Genomic DNA, 16,806 nt, shown 5'->3' with positions numbered 1-16,806 from the left:
CTTAAACATTGCTTTAATATTGCTGTCAGTGCCTTGGCATTCCTCTAGTGAAACATAACAGCTAGCGTTAGCCACGCTGAAGTACAAAGTCGAAAAAAAGGGCAAAAATAAACAAACTACTCACAAATTTGGGCTTCTTCTCCCCTTCCTCGGTTCCACACGAAGGTCCGACAGCGAAGGCCTTTTTTCTATTCACTTTGTTCCCTCTTCCGTGACCGTTAGAGTCGTGGCGTTGGTGGCCGTTATCCATAACTGCTCCTTGTCTGGTTCAAATCTAGTTAGCTAGCGTTGGGTACAGTTAGCTCACGGCTAAACTAGACGGACAGCTAAGACAGCTCTTCAGGTGAATATGTGAGCAACAAAAAAAAGGCGATTTACCTCAAAAAAGAGAAGCTTGGTCAGGCGCGGTATTCCCCTCTATCACGACTGAGGCTCGTCTGTGAGAACCTCCGGTTAGCAAGAGCTAACGAGCTAATTGATAACCGAATTTCGGACTTAGCCGCGTTTCAAACTCACGCTCCTCTCGAAACCAACGTCCAATGTGTCACAGATTTGCAACCAATTCGTTTTTTTTTTTTTCCTGTCGAACAACATTAGCTGTCAAAGCGGGAAACAATGCGTTGCAAAACCCGACAGGTAACGAGGAAAACAAAATAAAACAGCCTACTGCCATAAACGCCCTGACATCTGAAAATCCCGCCGCGCAGCGTGGCAACGACAGCGCCCCAACAACCAATGAAGGACAAGCGAGTGTGCAGCGTGTGACGTAGGGGCCGTTTGAAACATTTGATTGGCAGAGAAAACGATGGACCAATGGTGTTCAAGCATGGTCCGGCAGACAACGCCCATTTCCCTAAGCACGCTGCGGGGTGGTGGTTGTGTATGAGCCATCACGTCCAGTACACAATGATACCAGTTGCATGAATATACTAAGACCCACTTGTATTTTTTAATAATTATTTGGCGAAAAAAAAAATAATTTTACTCAGTTGATGCATTATTATTTATAACTCGTACAAATCAGACGCAGTATTGTCGATTTGTAGCCTATTTAGTGTTACCACAAATCCCAATGGAAATTGAACGATTAAATTATGGTAGCAAACAGAAACGTATTAGGGGGAAGTTACTGAAGAAGTGAAACATATGTAGGTAACTTGGCACGATTCCAACGCCTAATTCGTTTGTTGACCTGAAGAGTTTTTGTCCCTGTACAATTTTGGGTTCCTTCTGAATTAACCCTGGTGTGGTATAATGTTATCGTGTATTCACTATTCAGAATATGCATACGCATGTAAAACCTACGAAAGTTATTAATGTTATAGGTAAATATCACATGTTAGGTTGTTTTTATTCAGGATCAGTTAAATAACAACGTGTAAGATACTAAATGGCTGGTCGGTTTACTTTAAGGGGCCTAAATATGACACCAACATTACTATTACATAGGCTGCTAGCCTACACGTTCTATTTACATATTCATATTTCAAGTTCAAGTTTGGTTTATTCGTCACATACATAGTCATACACAGTATAACTCGCAGTGAAATGGTGGAGAGTGCTCTGTCCAAACTGAGGAAAATGTATGCATATTTACAAACTTTCAATGCATTGCCCGTTTCTGTAGTTTTAATACTTCAATGCTGTTCTGTTCTCATTGCAACTGCACTATAGATATTGGCCTAGAGGGGGAAACGTTATATTATATTATATTCTTGTTTATAATCTCAGCAAAGTTTAAGTGAATCAGTACTGACATGATTAGCAGTAAGCTGTGATCATCTTAGCACTCCTACTGACGTAAAACAGAGCACCCTAAAATGAGAATATCATCTTAAATTAGGCAGAAACTATTGCACTCATACATCAGCTAACTAGGAATTGTAATAATCAAGTAAAATGTTTAATCAATGAAAAGATGACTAGCAAAGTCTTTCCCTAATGAATGTTAATAGATTTGTTTGTGAAACGTTTCCGTTTGTCATTGTAGTTTTGTGCCTGTATTGTGTCAATATGGCACACTAAAGCTAATTGAGTGTTAATGCCGCCCCTTTGTGGGCAATCTTCAAACTGAGCGTCAACACCAGGACGTGATTCGATCTACTAAAGTATTAGTGTTTAAAAGCAAACACAACCACATAAAGACCATCACACGCAATAAAGCAACCCCTGACAGAAACTAGGTTTCACAAAACACTTTTTCATCTTCTTTTTCCCCCCATCAATAGATATTTTCTTGATTAAAATGTTATAAAATGTATTAAACGTGGTCTAACATAAACCCATAAGCACTAACCCTACAAATATTTTATGGTCAATATACAAAATTTTTATGTTGTATTTATCTTATGTGATCCATTGTGATTTTTATCTTTTGTGTTCTATAGTCTTTGAATGAGCATAATATTAAGGGGCTCGCAGACATCAATTACCACGGTGAACGAGGTACTCTCTCTGCAAACAAACAAACAGAATATATTCAAAAATATATATCTCAGGCTTATCCCTAACATTACGTAAACATATACATTTTGGTTATCTGAATAAATCTATCATGTATCTTTTGTGTTCTCGACAGTAAATAAATAAATGGCAGGAGACTTATGCATTTACAGCTTCTGCTGGTCAATTGCTGCAGAAATGTCAGTATGTCGATGTACTTGGTAGACTCTGTCTTAAGTCAATTGGAACAGCACATTTTAATGAACGTATAGAACATCACAATATATTTATTCACCATTAACAAGATAGATCTTCATACCTGTACAAGCAATATAGAGATATTCTGACAGCATATACTCTTTCTATCTTACAATATTCATTTACATAAATGTACACAATTTCTGGATATAAACTTGTTCCAAAGTACAACATATATATTTCATTTCACAATGTAGGTTTTCCATAGATTCTTTGAGGCTGTGCACATGTTAGTGTGTCCTGATGTGTCAGGAGCACAGAAGACTGGAGAAGAATCTGGCAGTACCACTTACAACTATGAAATGGAAGAAGCTTCTTCTCTCGTAGAGACACACAAATAAAAGTCTTTGGCTCATGCATCGTCAGGCCACTCAGCATGTAATTCACATGATTGTCAGTTCTCGAGTCCACTGCTCAGACACAGCAGAACCTGTAAGGTGTTATTCCTCTTGTATGTTTTTAATGTGCCATAACAGTCTCAAACCACGTGCACTTCTAAACATATCCACAAGAGGGACTGTTTTTACTGTGCAAAACACTAATTTCTTCCGCGCAAACCTCCAGTGCATAATGATGTCAGTGAAGTTTATTCACATATATGTACACAAACATGCACACGTTCCCTGTCTCACATACACACACGTACTCATACACAAACGCACACCAGGAAACCTGTTGCACACACATTTAAAACACACATACAGAAGAACATGCGGGTACACATGCACGTTACGTTTCAGTCCTCAACGTTTCCACAACACGTGCACACACACCCTCCCCCCCCCCCACACACACACACACCTCAGCCCTGCGAACTTAATCTACACCTGTGATATAATCTGCATATTAAAACTGGAGGAGCGCGACTGTTTGGAAAGGGGGCTTCCAGAGGACAGGAGATCCTCGCTCATCGTTGGCCGGCCAAGGTGATCCTCCTGCAGGCTAACGGCGGACAGACAGTGGGCTCTGTCTGCCCCCAGGCTGCCCAGTGACAGGCTGTCCGTCGGCCCCGATGAGCCGTTGAGGCCCGTGCAGTCGAGGGACTTACTGGAGGACGTGCTGCCGGTTCTGGGCAGTGGACCGGCGAAGGCAGGAACGCGGTGCGGGTCCAGGAACCTGCGCGCCGTGCTGGGACTGGGACTCGGGCTACTCTCGGCGGTGCGGAGGGTAATGGCCAGAGGTGGGGACTGGCGTCGTTGGTGGACCTGGCGCAGCGCGGCCCGGGCGTTGGCTACCGCACTCCCTCGCGGCCGCGCCGCCAACTCCCAGCGCGGCCGACCCCCCGCGGCCCGGTCCCGCTTCATGCTGCTGGGCTGGCTGCAGCTGGAGGCGCCCGAGGAGAAGCCCTCGTCTGGATCGAACGAGTCCTCTCCACAGCTCAAGCCGTCGGCATCTGGGACATGGGGGGGGGGGGGGGGGGGGGGGGTTAGCAGTGGTCAGTGGTCAAATCCATCACTTACCTCAGCACAGGGGCTCAAACTCTGCCCAGTAAAATTACTTGGCCAGTCCTACTAGGGTACTGTAGAAATCTACCATGATGCTGAATTTGGGTGTAACTCAGGGCTCAGTTTACAGCAGTGGTTCTTTGTGTGAATAAACAACTTATTTATCACAGCACAATTTTTCTTGCCTTTTCAAAACTGTTGTGATGCTTTCGTGAAATATGTCCAGAGACGCCATCATCCCTAAATGTGCTAAACTTTCGTTACAACAGACCCCATCAGGAGAACAAATCCAATCCACACAACTCATCTCTGGCCGACAGGCTCGATCTAAAGGCTGGGACAGTAAACGCACTCTACGGACCACAAACGTGGTTCCGCCATGGCGGTTTCTACTCTGTTCACCCACGTGTTCCTGAATTGGCTGGTTTCCCCGCCTGATGTCGAGATGGCTGGGAGTGAGGGAGACATAGAGAGCAGACAAGGTGAAGACACCGAGCACCCCGAAGGCACGCGTGTGCGTGTGTGAGTGAGTGTGTACACATGTACCCTCTCGTTTCCAACGCAGTCTGCGGATGGAGGCAGCAGTGATGGCCGTCTGTGACACTCGCTTGTTTGTGGGCGTGGCCTCAACCTCTAGAAGATTCCGTGCACCTTCTGGTGGTCGTGACGGCAGTGAGCGAGTCATAGCATTCGCTAACTAAAATTTCAGAAGGCAGAGACAGACGTACGTTTGAAAGATGGCGTTCAGGAATAGTTTACTTTGGTTTATTTCTGCAAGCAGGCTTGTAATACACATCATTTCACCTGAACATCTGTGCATGACTATGTGAAGAATATCTGTCAAACATAAGTGATTTTGCTGACATCTGCTGGACAAAGTCATGCCATAGCACACAAAATATTTCAAACTCAGTGATGTGAGAGGACAGTGTCAGGCCTCATTACTGTCGCGTGTCATTATCCGTTACAGTAAAGCTGTTACCAGTAGTGGCTGGGGATAGAGATCTAGTTGGGCTCGATACAAGATGTCCTCCAGTGCCTCTCTGCCAAGTTCCCACTGACCGTTGTATCTGTATTAAGGGCAAACGATCAGCAAGTGATACACAAACTACACATCAAACGTACACTTGACATTTACGGCATTTTGCAAACGATTTTATGCAAAGCGACTTACAATTGTTACAGAGTAAAATGTTTGGGACCGTAACTGCTGAGCTACCCCTGCCCACATGCTCGGTCCTGCACTGGTTACACTCCCTGTCTCTGCTTTTGAAACATGGACACAGACAGTGAGACAAAATGTGGATTTCTCCTCTGGCAAGCACAGCCAAGCCATCTTGAGACTGTTCAAGTGTGTAATTAATTTTGCTCTGTGAGTTTCCGTTGGCACCTCTACCACGGGGGAGTTCGAAGAAATCAGCAGATTTTGATTAAAAAAACTGTGAAACGAGGCATTTGGCAAAATAAATAAAACATTTTGGCATGGAATCAAACCCAACAAGCGAAACGCACCAGCAACAACACACTTCTGAGAAAATGTTACTGCACAGCCTGATGCAACAGGTGTAATGCCTCCCTCGCTCAGACAGGGGGCAGTGCTGAGTGGAAATCCTGAACCGGCCCATTCGGAGTGGGGTGGAGCAGCTAGCAGATGCAGTGAGAGTGCTGGGAGGAGTGTGTGTGTGGGGGGGGGGGGGGGGGGTGCAGGAGAGAGAGAGAGAGAGAGAGAGAGAGAGAGAGCGAGCGAGCTAGCTGTGCAGGTGAACTCACATGGCATGATACACTGCACTCAGCATCTGCACCATAAACTCTGGGTCCAGACGCACGCGATTGCACGACTCCCTCCACAGCTTCTCCTGTTGCCGCGGGTAACCGCACACACACAATCTAAGCAATAAAAGGGTGGCGTTTTGATGACCGTGAGATGGAAACAGAGGAAGAAAAGCACAAGAAAGACACGCCCACCTCACTGAGAATCATTAAACACGTGATTATTCATGGAATCAGCAATGATATGTTTATTCATGAAATCGTTAAAGACTTGTTTATATAAGCATCTGCATATTCATGAAATCATTCTATTTATTATGTGCATCTGCAAGCCATCACCAGTAGAGAGACAGGTGGGGACACAGGTGGAGAGACAGGTGGGGAGACATGAAGGGAGACAGGTGGAGGGACAGGTGGAGAGAGAGGGGACTGAGAGTAGGACCCTGTGCATGAGCAAGGTGCCACAAAAATGTAGAAACAAAGAAACAAAATCAACAAAACAGAAAGAAATGAAGAAAGACAGACTGACCGACAAAGAATTTATTCCAGAGAAGGGTGAGGGTTAGAAGTGCAGGGGAGAGTATTACCGTGAGCTCATTCTGCAGGCTGACTGCTGAGAGGATGCAGGCATGTAGACCACAGCAGAGTTATAGCAGAGCATGAGGAAAGACAGCACCTCAAACCTAGAGACACACACACACACACACAAAACATAAGACAGCACCTCAAACCTAGAGACACACACACACACACACACAAAACATAAGACAGCACCTCAAACCTAGAGACACACACACACACACAAAACATAAGACAGCACCTCAAACCTAGACACACACACACACACACACACAAAACATAAGACAGCACCTCAAACCTAGAGACACACACACACACACACAAAACATAAGACAGCACCTCAAACCTAGAGACACACACACACACAAAACATAAGACAGCACCTCAAACCTAGAGACACACACACACACACACAAAACATAAGACAGCACCTCAAACCTAGAGACACACACACACACACAAAACATAAGACAGCACCTCAAACCTAGAGACACGCACACAAAACATAAGACAGCACCTCAAACCTAGAGACACGCACACAAAACATAAGACAGCACCTCAAACCTAGAGACACGCACACAAAACATAAGACAGCACCTCAAACCTAGAGACACGCACACAAAACATAAGACAGCACCTCAAACCTAGAGACACGCACACAAAACATAAGACAGCACCTCAAACCTAGAGACACGCACACAAAACATAAGACAGCACCTCAAACCTAGAGACACGCACACAAAACATAAGACAGCACCTCAAACCTAGAGACACGCACACAAAACATAAGACAGCACCTCAAACCTAGACACACACGCACACAAAACATAAGACAGCACCTCAAACCTAGACACACACGCACACACACAAAACATCACCTCAAACCTAGAGACACACGCACACACACAAAACATCACCTCAAACCTAGAGACACACACACACACACAAAACATCACCTCAAACCTAGAGACACACACACACACACAAAACATCACCTCAAACCTAGAGACACACACACACACACAAAACATCACCTCAAACCTAGAGACACACACACACACAAAACATCACCTCAAACCTAGAGACACACACACACACAAAACATCACCTCAAACCTAGAGACACACACACACACAAAACATCACCTCAAACCTAGAGACACACACACACACAAAACATCACCTCAAACCTAGAGACACACACACACACAAAACATCACCTCAAACCAAGAGACACACACACACACAAAACATCACCTCAAACCTAGAGACACACACACACACAAAACATCACCTCAAACCTAGAGACACACACACACACAAAACATCACCTCAAACCTAGAGACACACACACACACAAAACATCACCTCAAACCTAGAGACACACACACACACAAAACATCACCTCAAACCTAGAGACACACACACACACAAAACATCACCTCAAACCTAGAGACACACACACACACAAAACATCACCTCAAACCTAGAGACACACACACACACAAAACATCACCTCAAACCTAGAGACACACACACACACAAAACATCACCTCAAACCTAGAGACACACACACACACAAAACATCACCTCAAACCTAGAGACACACACACACACAAAACATCACCTCAAACCTAGAGACACACACACACACAAAACATCACCTCAAACCTAGAGACACACACACACACAAAACATCACCTCAAACCTAGAGACACACACACACACAAAACATCACCTCAAACCTAGAGACACACACACACACAAAACATCACCTCAAACCTAGAGACACACACACACACAAAACATCACCTCAAACCTAGAGACACACACACACAAAACATCACCTCAAACCTAGAGACACACACACACAAAACATCACCTCAAACCTAGAGACACACACACACAAAACATCACCTCAAACCTAGAGACACACACACACAAAACATCACCTCAAACCTAGAGACACACACACACAAAACATCACCTCAAACCTAGAGACACACACACACAAAACATCACCTCAAACCTAGAGACACACACACACAAAACATCACCACAAACCTAGAGACACACACACACAAAACATCACCTCAAACCTAGAGACACACACACACAAAACATCACCTCAAACCTAGAGACACACACACACAAAACATCACCTCAAACCTAGAGACACACACACAAAACATCACCTCAAACCTAGAGACACACACACACACACACAAAACATCACCTCAAACCTAGAGACACACACACACACACACAAAACATCACCTCAAACCTAGAGACACACACACACACACACACAAAACATCACCTCAAACCTAGAGACACACACACACACACACACAAAACATCACCTCAAACCTAGAGACACACACACACACACACACAAAACATCACCTCAAACCTAGAGACACACACACACACACACACAAAACATCACCTCAAACCTAGAGACACACACACACACACACACACACAAAACATCACCTCAAACCTAGAGACACACACACACACACACAAAACATCACCTCAAACCTAGAGACACACACACACACACACAAAACATCACCTCAAACCTAGAGACACACACACACACACACACACACACACAAAACATCACCTCAAACCTAGAGACACACACACACACACACACACAAAACATCACCTCAAACCTAGAGACACACACACACACACACACACAAAACATCACCTCAAACCTAGAGACACACACACACACACACACAAAACATCACCTCAAACCTAGAGACACACACACACACACACAAAACATCACCTCAAACCTAGAGACACACACACACACACACACAAAACATCACCTCAAACCTAGAGACACACACACAAAACATCACCTCAAACCTAGAGACACACACACACACACACAAAACATCACCTCAAACCTAGAGACACACACACACACACACACAAAACATCACCTCAAACCTAGAGACACACACACACACACACACAAAACATCACCTCAAACCTAGAGACACACACACACACACAAAACATAAGACAGCACCTCAAACCTAGACACACACACACACACACACAAAACATAAAACAGCACCTCAAACCTACAGACACACACACAAAACATAAGACAGCACCTCAAACCTAGAGACACACACACACAAAACATAAAACAGCACCTCAAACCTACGCACACACACAAAACATAAGACAGCACCTCAAACCTAGACACACACGCACACACACACACAAAACATAAGACAGCACCTCAAACCTAGAGCAACACACACAAAAACCCCCCATAAAACACACACACAAAAACCATAAAAGACAGCACCTCAAACCTAGAGTGACACAAATACACCCAGAGCCAGTAGAACATATTTATACTTTGTTACCCCATGTCCTAGGATACAACTAGAATAATAACACTTAATCCTACAAGTGCACTCAAACAATCAAACACTGCACTCTAGACACAGTTCTCCCACAAAACACAAATGCCAGAAATGTCATAAATAAAACAAAGGGGACTCAGGTGCAGTCACATGGCAAGCAGGTCTGTGTTTGTATTAAACAATTATCCTTAAAATTATATGTGGTTGTACGATACATTGGTTTCTAAAACCTGCTTGACTTATTTGTGACTTGTTTGAACAATTAGTAAAAAAAAGAAACAAGAACAGCTATGAAGGTAAGAACAGTTCGGAATGTAAGAACAGTTCAGAAGGGGACCCAAGCTAATGTGACTGCTCACAGTAGGAACTGAACAGCTGCTTTCGACTGATCTACAAAGGTAAACATTACTCAAAACATCCATCTTCAGGCATCCAAAAAGTTCATAGCAAACAAGTTGTTACAAAACTGGTCCAATAAGGATCGTACATTCCAAGACCACGAGCCCAACATAAAGCCCAGAGCCGATGGGGATTCTCTCATCAGCAGGTCAGGATAAAACAGACATGACCAAGGGCAAGAAGACGACTTTAATCTCATCCTGGGAAAAGGGGGCATTTTTCAGCCTTTGGCTGGGTAGAAGCTAAAAGCGAAGGTTCAGCACGGACCCAGTGTGAGTCAAATGTGTGTGACAGGACCTAAAGTCAAGCTGGAACCAGCAGTAGCCAAGAGGCAGAGTGACATGCAACATGAACATCAAGTTGACAGGATATGGGGGATGAGGCACAGGCCAAAGAGGCAAACATTCACATAGTTCACACAATCAAGAACACTAATAAACAGAAACAATAATGACAATAATGCACAAAGCGAGGCTGGTACCGGAGGTGCAGCCACACCGTACCTGTTCTGGGAGGTGAAGGTCTCTCTCTGGGGCAGGAGGCCGCTGTACACCACCCTGATCAGGTCATGCTGACTCAAGGCCCCCTCCGTGAGAGCCATGGTACCTAGACTGCATGGCTGCAGCACAATACAGCACGGGTGATGTCAGGAACAGCACGGCCGCGCGCTCTCAGTTCACTGTCACTGGCGTCACGTGTGGGGGTGATTAGGAGGCGCAATTAAGGAAAAACACTGACTGCAGGGACTCCTGACACAGCCCTTTCTGTTGACATTACTGTGACAGAAAGCCAGTGAATCTTAGAGAGACTAATCATCAGAAACACATGTAACCAGCCTGATGTTCCCAAGCTTTCACAGCATTCTATTCACTTCTGGTGGTTTTCAGCTCTTGTACTAATTAACCTCAGCTGGGACTGTTAACTAAACTCTTTTTAGGCGATATAACAAGCAATCATTCTGTGTGTTCATTTTTGCACATAGAATGGTTGCTTCCTGTTGACATTATTAGAATGTAGAGTCTGGAGTCTTAAATCGTGAATGTAGAATGAAGAATGGTAAGAGTCTAGAATGTAGAGTCTAGAAGGTGGAGTGTAGAGTGCAGAGTCTACAATGTAGAACGTAGAATCTAGAATGTAGGGACTAACATGTAGGTCTAGAATGTAGGATGTAAGGTGTAGAATGTAGGATGTAAGGTCTAGAATGTAGAATGTAAGGTCTAGAATGTAGGATGTAAGGTCTAGAATGTAGGATGTAAGGTGTAGAATGTAGGATGTAAGGTGTAGAATGTAGGATGTAAGGTGTAGAATGTAGGATGTAAGGTGTAGGATGTAAGGTCTAGAATGTAGGATGTAAGGTCTAGAATGTAGAATGTAAGGTCTAGAATGTAGGATGTAAGGTGTAGAATGTAGGATGTAAGGTGTAGAATGTAGGATGTAAGGTGTAGAATGTAGGATGTAAGGTGTAGAATGTAGGATGTAAGGTCTAGAATGTCGAGTGTATGGTCTAGAATGTCGAATGCTTTGTGGAGGTGAGAAACCAGTGCTGTGTAAGCTCAAAAGCCAACAGTCATCACGGGAATGGAGGGTTTCAGGAGTGCTGTACCATAAAAACTTCCAGATGAGCTCTCAGAACACATAAATCCACATCCACAAGTACCTCCCCAGAATATGTGGTTTAAAGGAAAAACTTTCAACAGACTTTGTTTTTCCAATTAATTCATTCACTTTATTAGTTTACCAAATCTATAAGAGTTTTGTGTGGCGAGTTTCCGTTACATGTAAAATGAAACCAAACATTTTATTCTTCTCCAAGTCTTCTCTAAGATGGTTCTGGTCCAATGTTAATTATCTGCAGTACTCTGGATCATTAATATTTAATCTGAAGCATTTTATGAGCACATACCTCATGGTATATGGAAGGTTTGGAGAGACTTGGTACAGTGAAGGACAAGAGCTTACTGTTGCCTTTATTGTCCACGATCTCCTGTAGACCAGTATGAAAAGGGACAGAGCGAAACGTCAGAGAGAGCATCACAGCACACTCAAAGCCCAGACGCCCCACCGTCTCACCAGGTTATAAATGCCTAGCAGCAGGGCCTCCACACAGCCGTTGCGATGGTGCTCTCTGCCGGTCGTGTGGCGCAGGTACACCCAGACAAGCTCAGGCAGGAACTGCAGGGTGAAGCGGCGCAGGCCAACCTCTGGGCTACGGTACAGCTCGAACAGCTGGTGACACACCGGGGCAAGGAGCTGTGGAGCCATGACGGGACGGTGTGAGTTAGCAGAAGATTAAGAAATAAGAGGGAGAGACAGAGAGAGCACCAAACAAGCGTGAGAGAGAAAAGAAGAACGAAATGAGAAAAGGAGTGAAACAAGGCGCTTATTCGTCCAAGGCCAAGTAGATGAACCTGTGGAGTGAACACAACTGTGAGGAGCATGAACACTTTCAGAACAGACAAACAAGAGCTTGTAGCTAGAAACACACAGTGCTATTGGAAAACAAACAGTGTGATTAGTAAATAAACAGTGTGACTGGTAAACACAGTGCTATTGGAAAACAAACAGTGTGATTAGTAAATAAACAGTGTGACTGGTAAACACAGTGCTATTGGAAAACAAACAGTGTGATTAGTAAATAAACAGTGTGACTGGTAAACACACAGTGCTATTGGAAAACAAACAGTGTGATTAGTAAATAAACAGTGTGACTGGTAAACACACAGGGCAATTGGAAAACAAACACTGCAACTGGTAAACAAACAGTGTGATTGGTTAACAAACACTGCAACTGGTTAACTAACAGTGTGATTGGTTAACAAACAGTGCGACTGGTAAAGAAATAGTGTGATTGGTGGCTGGGATAAAGGGCAGACTGTGGAGGTTTTACCTCACTGCTGGGATGCTCCTGAATAACTGTGTACAGTGCTGGCACCAGATCTTTCTGCAGACTCAGGCGACACGGATACCCCGGAATCAGATTGTCAGGTAATGCCTGATGGCCAGTAAAGTAAGAAGAGCCGTCTCAGTCTCACAGAGGTCACAAAATGGCGGTATCAAAAATCCAGTGATGAACTAAAGATTATTTGTTGAATTTTACACTCTATGAGTGAAGTAGCCAGTGTGTAATTCCTCTCTCATTTTGAGGAAAAACATGTTAAATCCTCATTTTTTGTACAGCCTGTGCAGTAGATCAGAGAAAAACACAATGACAGAGCTCTCTGTAAATCTAACAGAAACATCTAATTCACTTCTCTTCTAGCAAACCTCCCACCTTGAATTCTGAAAGCCATTCCTCCACTACGCCACGCTCTGCACACAGCATGGTCCACCTTAAGCAAAGAGAGCGTTCACACTGAGCAAAAATAAAGCACAAGCATTACACTTAATACACACTGCAGTGGGCAGTAATGTTGGCCAATGGCCCTGACCTAACATTAATATGCAACTTGGATCTGCATAAAGACCAATCAGATCCCACACTTTACACCAACTATTTGCATCCTTATGCTGTGCGGTATAGTTGGAACTCATTTATTCAGTATGGTATGCAAATGCATGGAGGTGCTTGAGGTCAGGTAGCTCTCCCTCAGCCAAATAAACCAAACTAAGAACACAGAGGGTGTCGGGTCCTCAGAGGAGGTTTTATTGTGTAGACGGTTGCAATCTTCCACAGTGGTAATGGTAGCAATCATCATCAGGAAGCAGTGAAACGTGTCTGCAGCCTTGTGAGCGGAGCCACCGTACACGTGGCTGATGTAAGCCAGGCTCAGAAAGGGCGATCAGAGTGTGTGAGGTTCCTCTCCGTTCTCTGGCGACGCCGCATTCTGGGTTCTTTCACTTCATGTGAACTCAAGGTTAGGACAGTGTTTACACCTTCCAGAGAGCTCACCGCAGTGCAAGCCGGCCCACTTACGCAAACACGTTCCCATCACAATGTGTGTGGTGTATGTTTATGTTTTGCATTAGCCAGAACATTCCCCAATTCAGACTAGACTTTAGATACACATCATATTTTAAAGTAAGATGTAAATATGGGTCCTTCATACTCCCAGGGTAAGAGGGTAAGAATACAAGTGTTTTCTTCCAAAAAGCCTTAATAGCCCACAACATTCTATGTCTTTAATGTTCTAGAATATCTTGAACATTCTCTAATGTCTTTAATGTTCTAGAATGTCTTGAACATTCTCTAATGTCTTTAATGTTCTAGAATGTCTTGAACATTCTCTAATGTCTTTAATGTTCTAGAATGTCTTGAACATTCTCTAATGTCTTTAATGTTCTAGAATGTCTTGAACATTCTCTAATGTCTTTAATGTTGCAGAATGTCTTGAACATTCTCTAATGTCTTTAATGTTCTAGAATGTCTTGAACATTCTCTAATGTCTTTAATGTTGCAGAATGTCTTGAACATTCTCTAATGTCTTTAATGTTGCAGAATGTCTTGAACATTCTCTAATGTCTTTAATGTTGCAGAATGTTTTTTCCTCACCTCACTCACTCTGGCTTCAGTGGTTTCGGGGAGGGAAGATCACATTCTGACTCTCCATCATGTCTGCTAACATACCAGTCACTGGCCCAACGGCCTGAGGGGAAAGATCACAGAAAGGAGCTTCTCAGCAAAGTCCACCAGCCTCGCAGTAACCACGGTTACCTCCTTTACAGTTACTACGGCTTGTGTGTGTGTGTGAGACATCAAAAACCGATTCAGGTCAAGACTATATGAGGGAATGCTACATGCTGTTCCCATGTGTTTTAAAGCAATCTGTCCTAATTACAAGATCTCGGACTGTGGTTTGAGATCTACAGCAGACTGTTTGCGTTAGTGCTTAGTGTTCATCATTACTGCAGCTCAACACAAGAATGGAAAAAAGAAAAAACACAGAAGCGGCCAACAAAACCCAAAAGATAAAAGTGCTGCTGTGTGAGTGCTGGGGAAGATAACCCTCAGTTCCTTAGACAGGACCCTAGTCCAGACCTAAAGCAGACATCGCTAAAGATGGCAGATCAATGAAACATGATCTCACGTCCTGACTACAGCTGTGGCATACAGGTCGCCGCCAAAACCGAAGGCAGTCTGCACACAGGCTGCACTGTGAACCCAGCGCATGTTGGGAAGGATATCCATACCTGCAGACATGCGTGCCAACATGAGCATGTGCTACACACTTCTCACCATCTCAGGGGATGCTCACACACACGCACGCACGCACACGCCCCCCTCCAAATGCATTCTTTATCAGCCTTGCTTTTTTGTGTGACAAAGCAATAATGACAGTTGAATTCGAAACATTTGCTCCACAGTGCATCTCGATACACACGCATGTGCATGTGTTGACAAATAGACGGTCTTACCTGCCCACGTCTGCATGTAGCAGACATCCTAGCATCTGCATTATTAATACTCTTTCTCTGAGATAGAGGTTCTTCTAATCTCTCTCAATCCTGTCAAATTAGCCAGATGGTGTGTAGTCTTCCCTAATCAGAGTATTACACCTTTTTCCTTGGCCAGGGCACTGATCTAGGTCTTTAGGTAAGCATCTTCCTACAGGCCAATGGCCAAATACAGCACAACTGACTCCCAGAACGAACGAGGCCTGTACGAGTGGAGCACGACAGAACACTGTGTTCAGACAGCAGTGCTCCATGATGTCCAGGTCAGGAGAATCTGTGCGCTAATGCAGCAAGCGTGCGGACAGGCACCCTGCGTTTACTGTGCGGCTCCACACCGGCCATTCCGAATGGGCCACACCAATATTTTTTGCCATAACGAAGACGCCTGTGAGCAATCCATCAGTCTAAAACACAGTATCGTGGTTCTCTTAAAATAGTTTCCTCCGTCACGAAAGGCCGGTTTGGGACACATAACGATTATGGAAACGCTGCGTTTACATACCGATTTGGTTCTGACTTCATCGTTGCGTAGAGGTGATATAATTCTTGCCTGTATCAACTTCCTCGCAATCGCGTCTTGCTTGAAAACAGTTCCAGTGGCCGATATCTGCTGTCGACGAATATCGTGCAGCCTGTGTCGGTGCAGCCTAGCTAGGTCACGCACACGCGTACGCTTCCCCTCATAATCCACCAGCCGTGTGAGTGATACACACCGGTGTGATTTCGCCCGAGACCTCACGACGCACGGCGACCGCGGCGCGGCGAGGCAAGGGCTGGCTGCAGCAGGCTGCTTGCTGCTTGCTCCTCGCGCGACGGTAGCTGGAGTCCTTGAGCGAGTCTGCAGTGTGTGTGTGTGCAGCCGAAACGCACTCCACTCCGGCCGTGCTACTCCTAAGCACGCAGCTCCGTCTTTACCGCATGTAAGCGTACGCAGCGAGCCCGCAAGACTGGCCAGGCGCGAGGACACTCGCGTGCTGACATCTATCCCCTCCGGTCTACGCCGCGGACGTGCGCACTGCGCCGCTACTGGACGGCCACGTGGAAGGAGAGTGCAGCGAGCAGGCGGCTCGAGCCTCGACGTACAGCCCCGACTGGCGCTCAGCTTTCGTGTCATATACATGG

General features: G+C 44.8%; 2 protein-coding genes across 2 annotated transcripts in view; both read right to left on the bottom strand.

Moving 5' to 3' along the window:
* diaph3 (diaphanous-related formin 3) overlaps nt 1-510 on the bottom strand; it is a 251,367-nt gene extending 250,857 nt beyond the window's left edge. The window contains exon 1 of the mRNA XM_035523093.1: nt 125-510. Coding sequence (XP_035378986.1) covers nt 125-250 — 126 coding nt within the window. The 5' untranslated portion in view covers nt 251-510. The remainder of the gene's footprint in view (nt 1-124) is intronic.
* A 2,980-nt stretch (nt 511-3,490) lies between these two features.
* Nucleotides 3,491-16,728, bottom strand: LOC113588266 (protein FAM126B). Its single transcript, XM_035523111.1, has 12 exons — nt 16,187-16,728; nt 14,783-14,876; nt 13,565-13,622; nt 13,181-13,285; nt 12,364-12,543; nt 12,197-12,277; nt 10,797-10,912; nt 6,503-6,598; nt 5,916-6,032; nt 5,128-5,215; nt 4,692-4,842; nt 3,491-4,093 (listed from the first exon to the last, which is right to left on the bottom strand). Exons 3-12 carry the CDS (start codon nt 13,613-13,615, stop codon nt 3,522-3,524), a joined length of 1,557 nt encoding a protein of 518 aa, XP_035379004.1. The 5' UTR covers nt 13,616-13,622; nt 14,783-14,876; nt 16,187-16,728; the 3' UTR covers nt 3,491-3,521.
* Between the last annotated feature and the right edge of the window lie 78 nt (nt 16,729-16,806).

Source organism: Electrophorus electricus, chromosome 26 (genome assembly GCF_013358815.1).
Source record: "Electrophorus electricus isolate fEleEle1 chromosome 26, fEleEle1.pri, whole genome shotgun sequence".
NCBI lineage: Eukaryota > Metazoa > Chordata > Actinopteri > Gymnotiformes > Gymnotidae > Electrophorus > Electrophorus electricus.
Note: the sequence above shows the minus strand (reverse complement) of the source record. Positions and strands in the feature narration are given on the sequence as shown.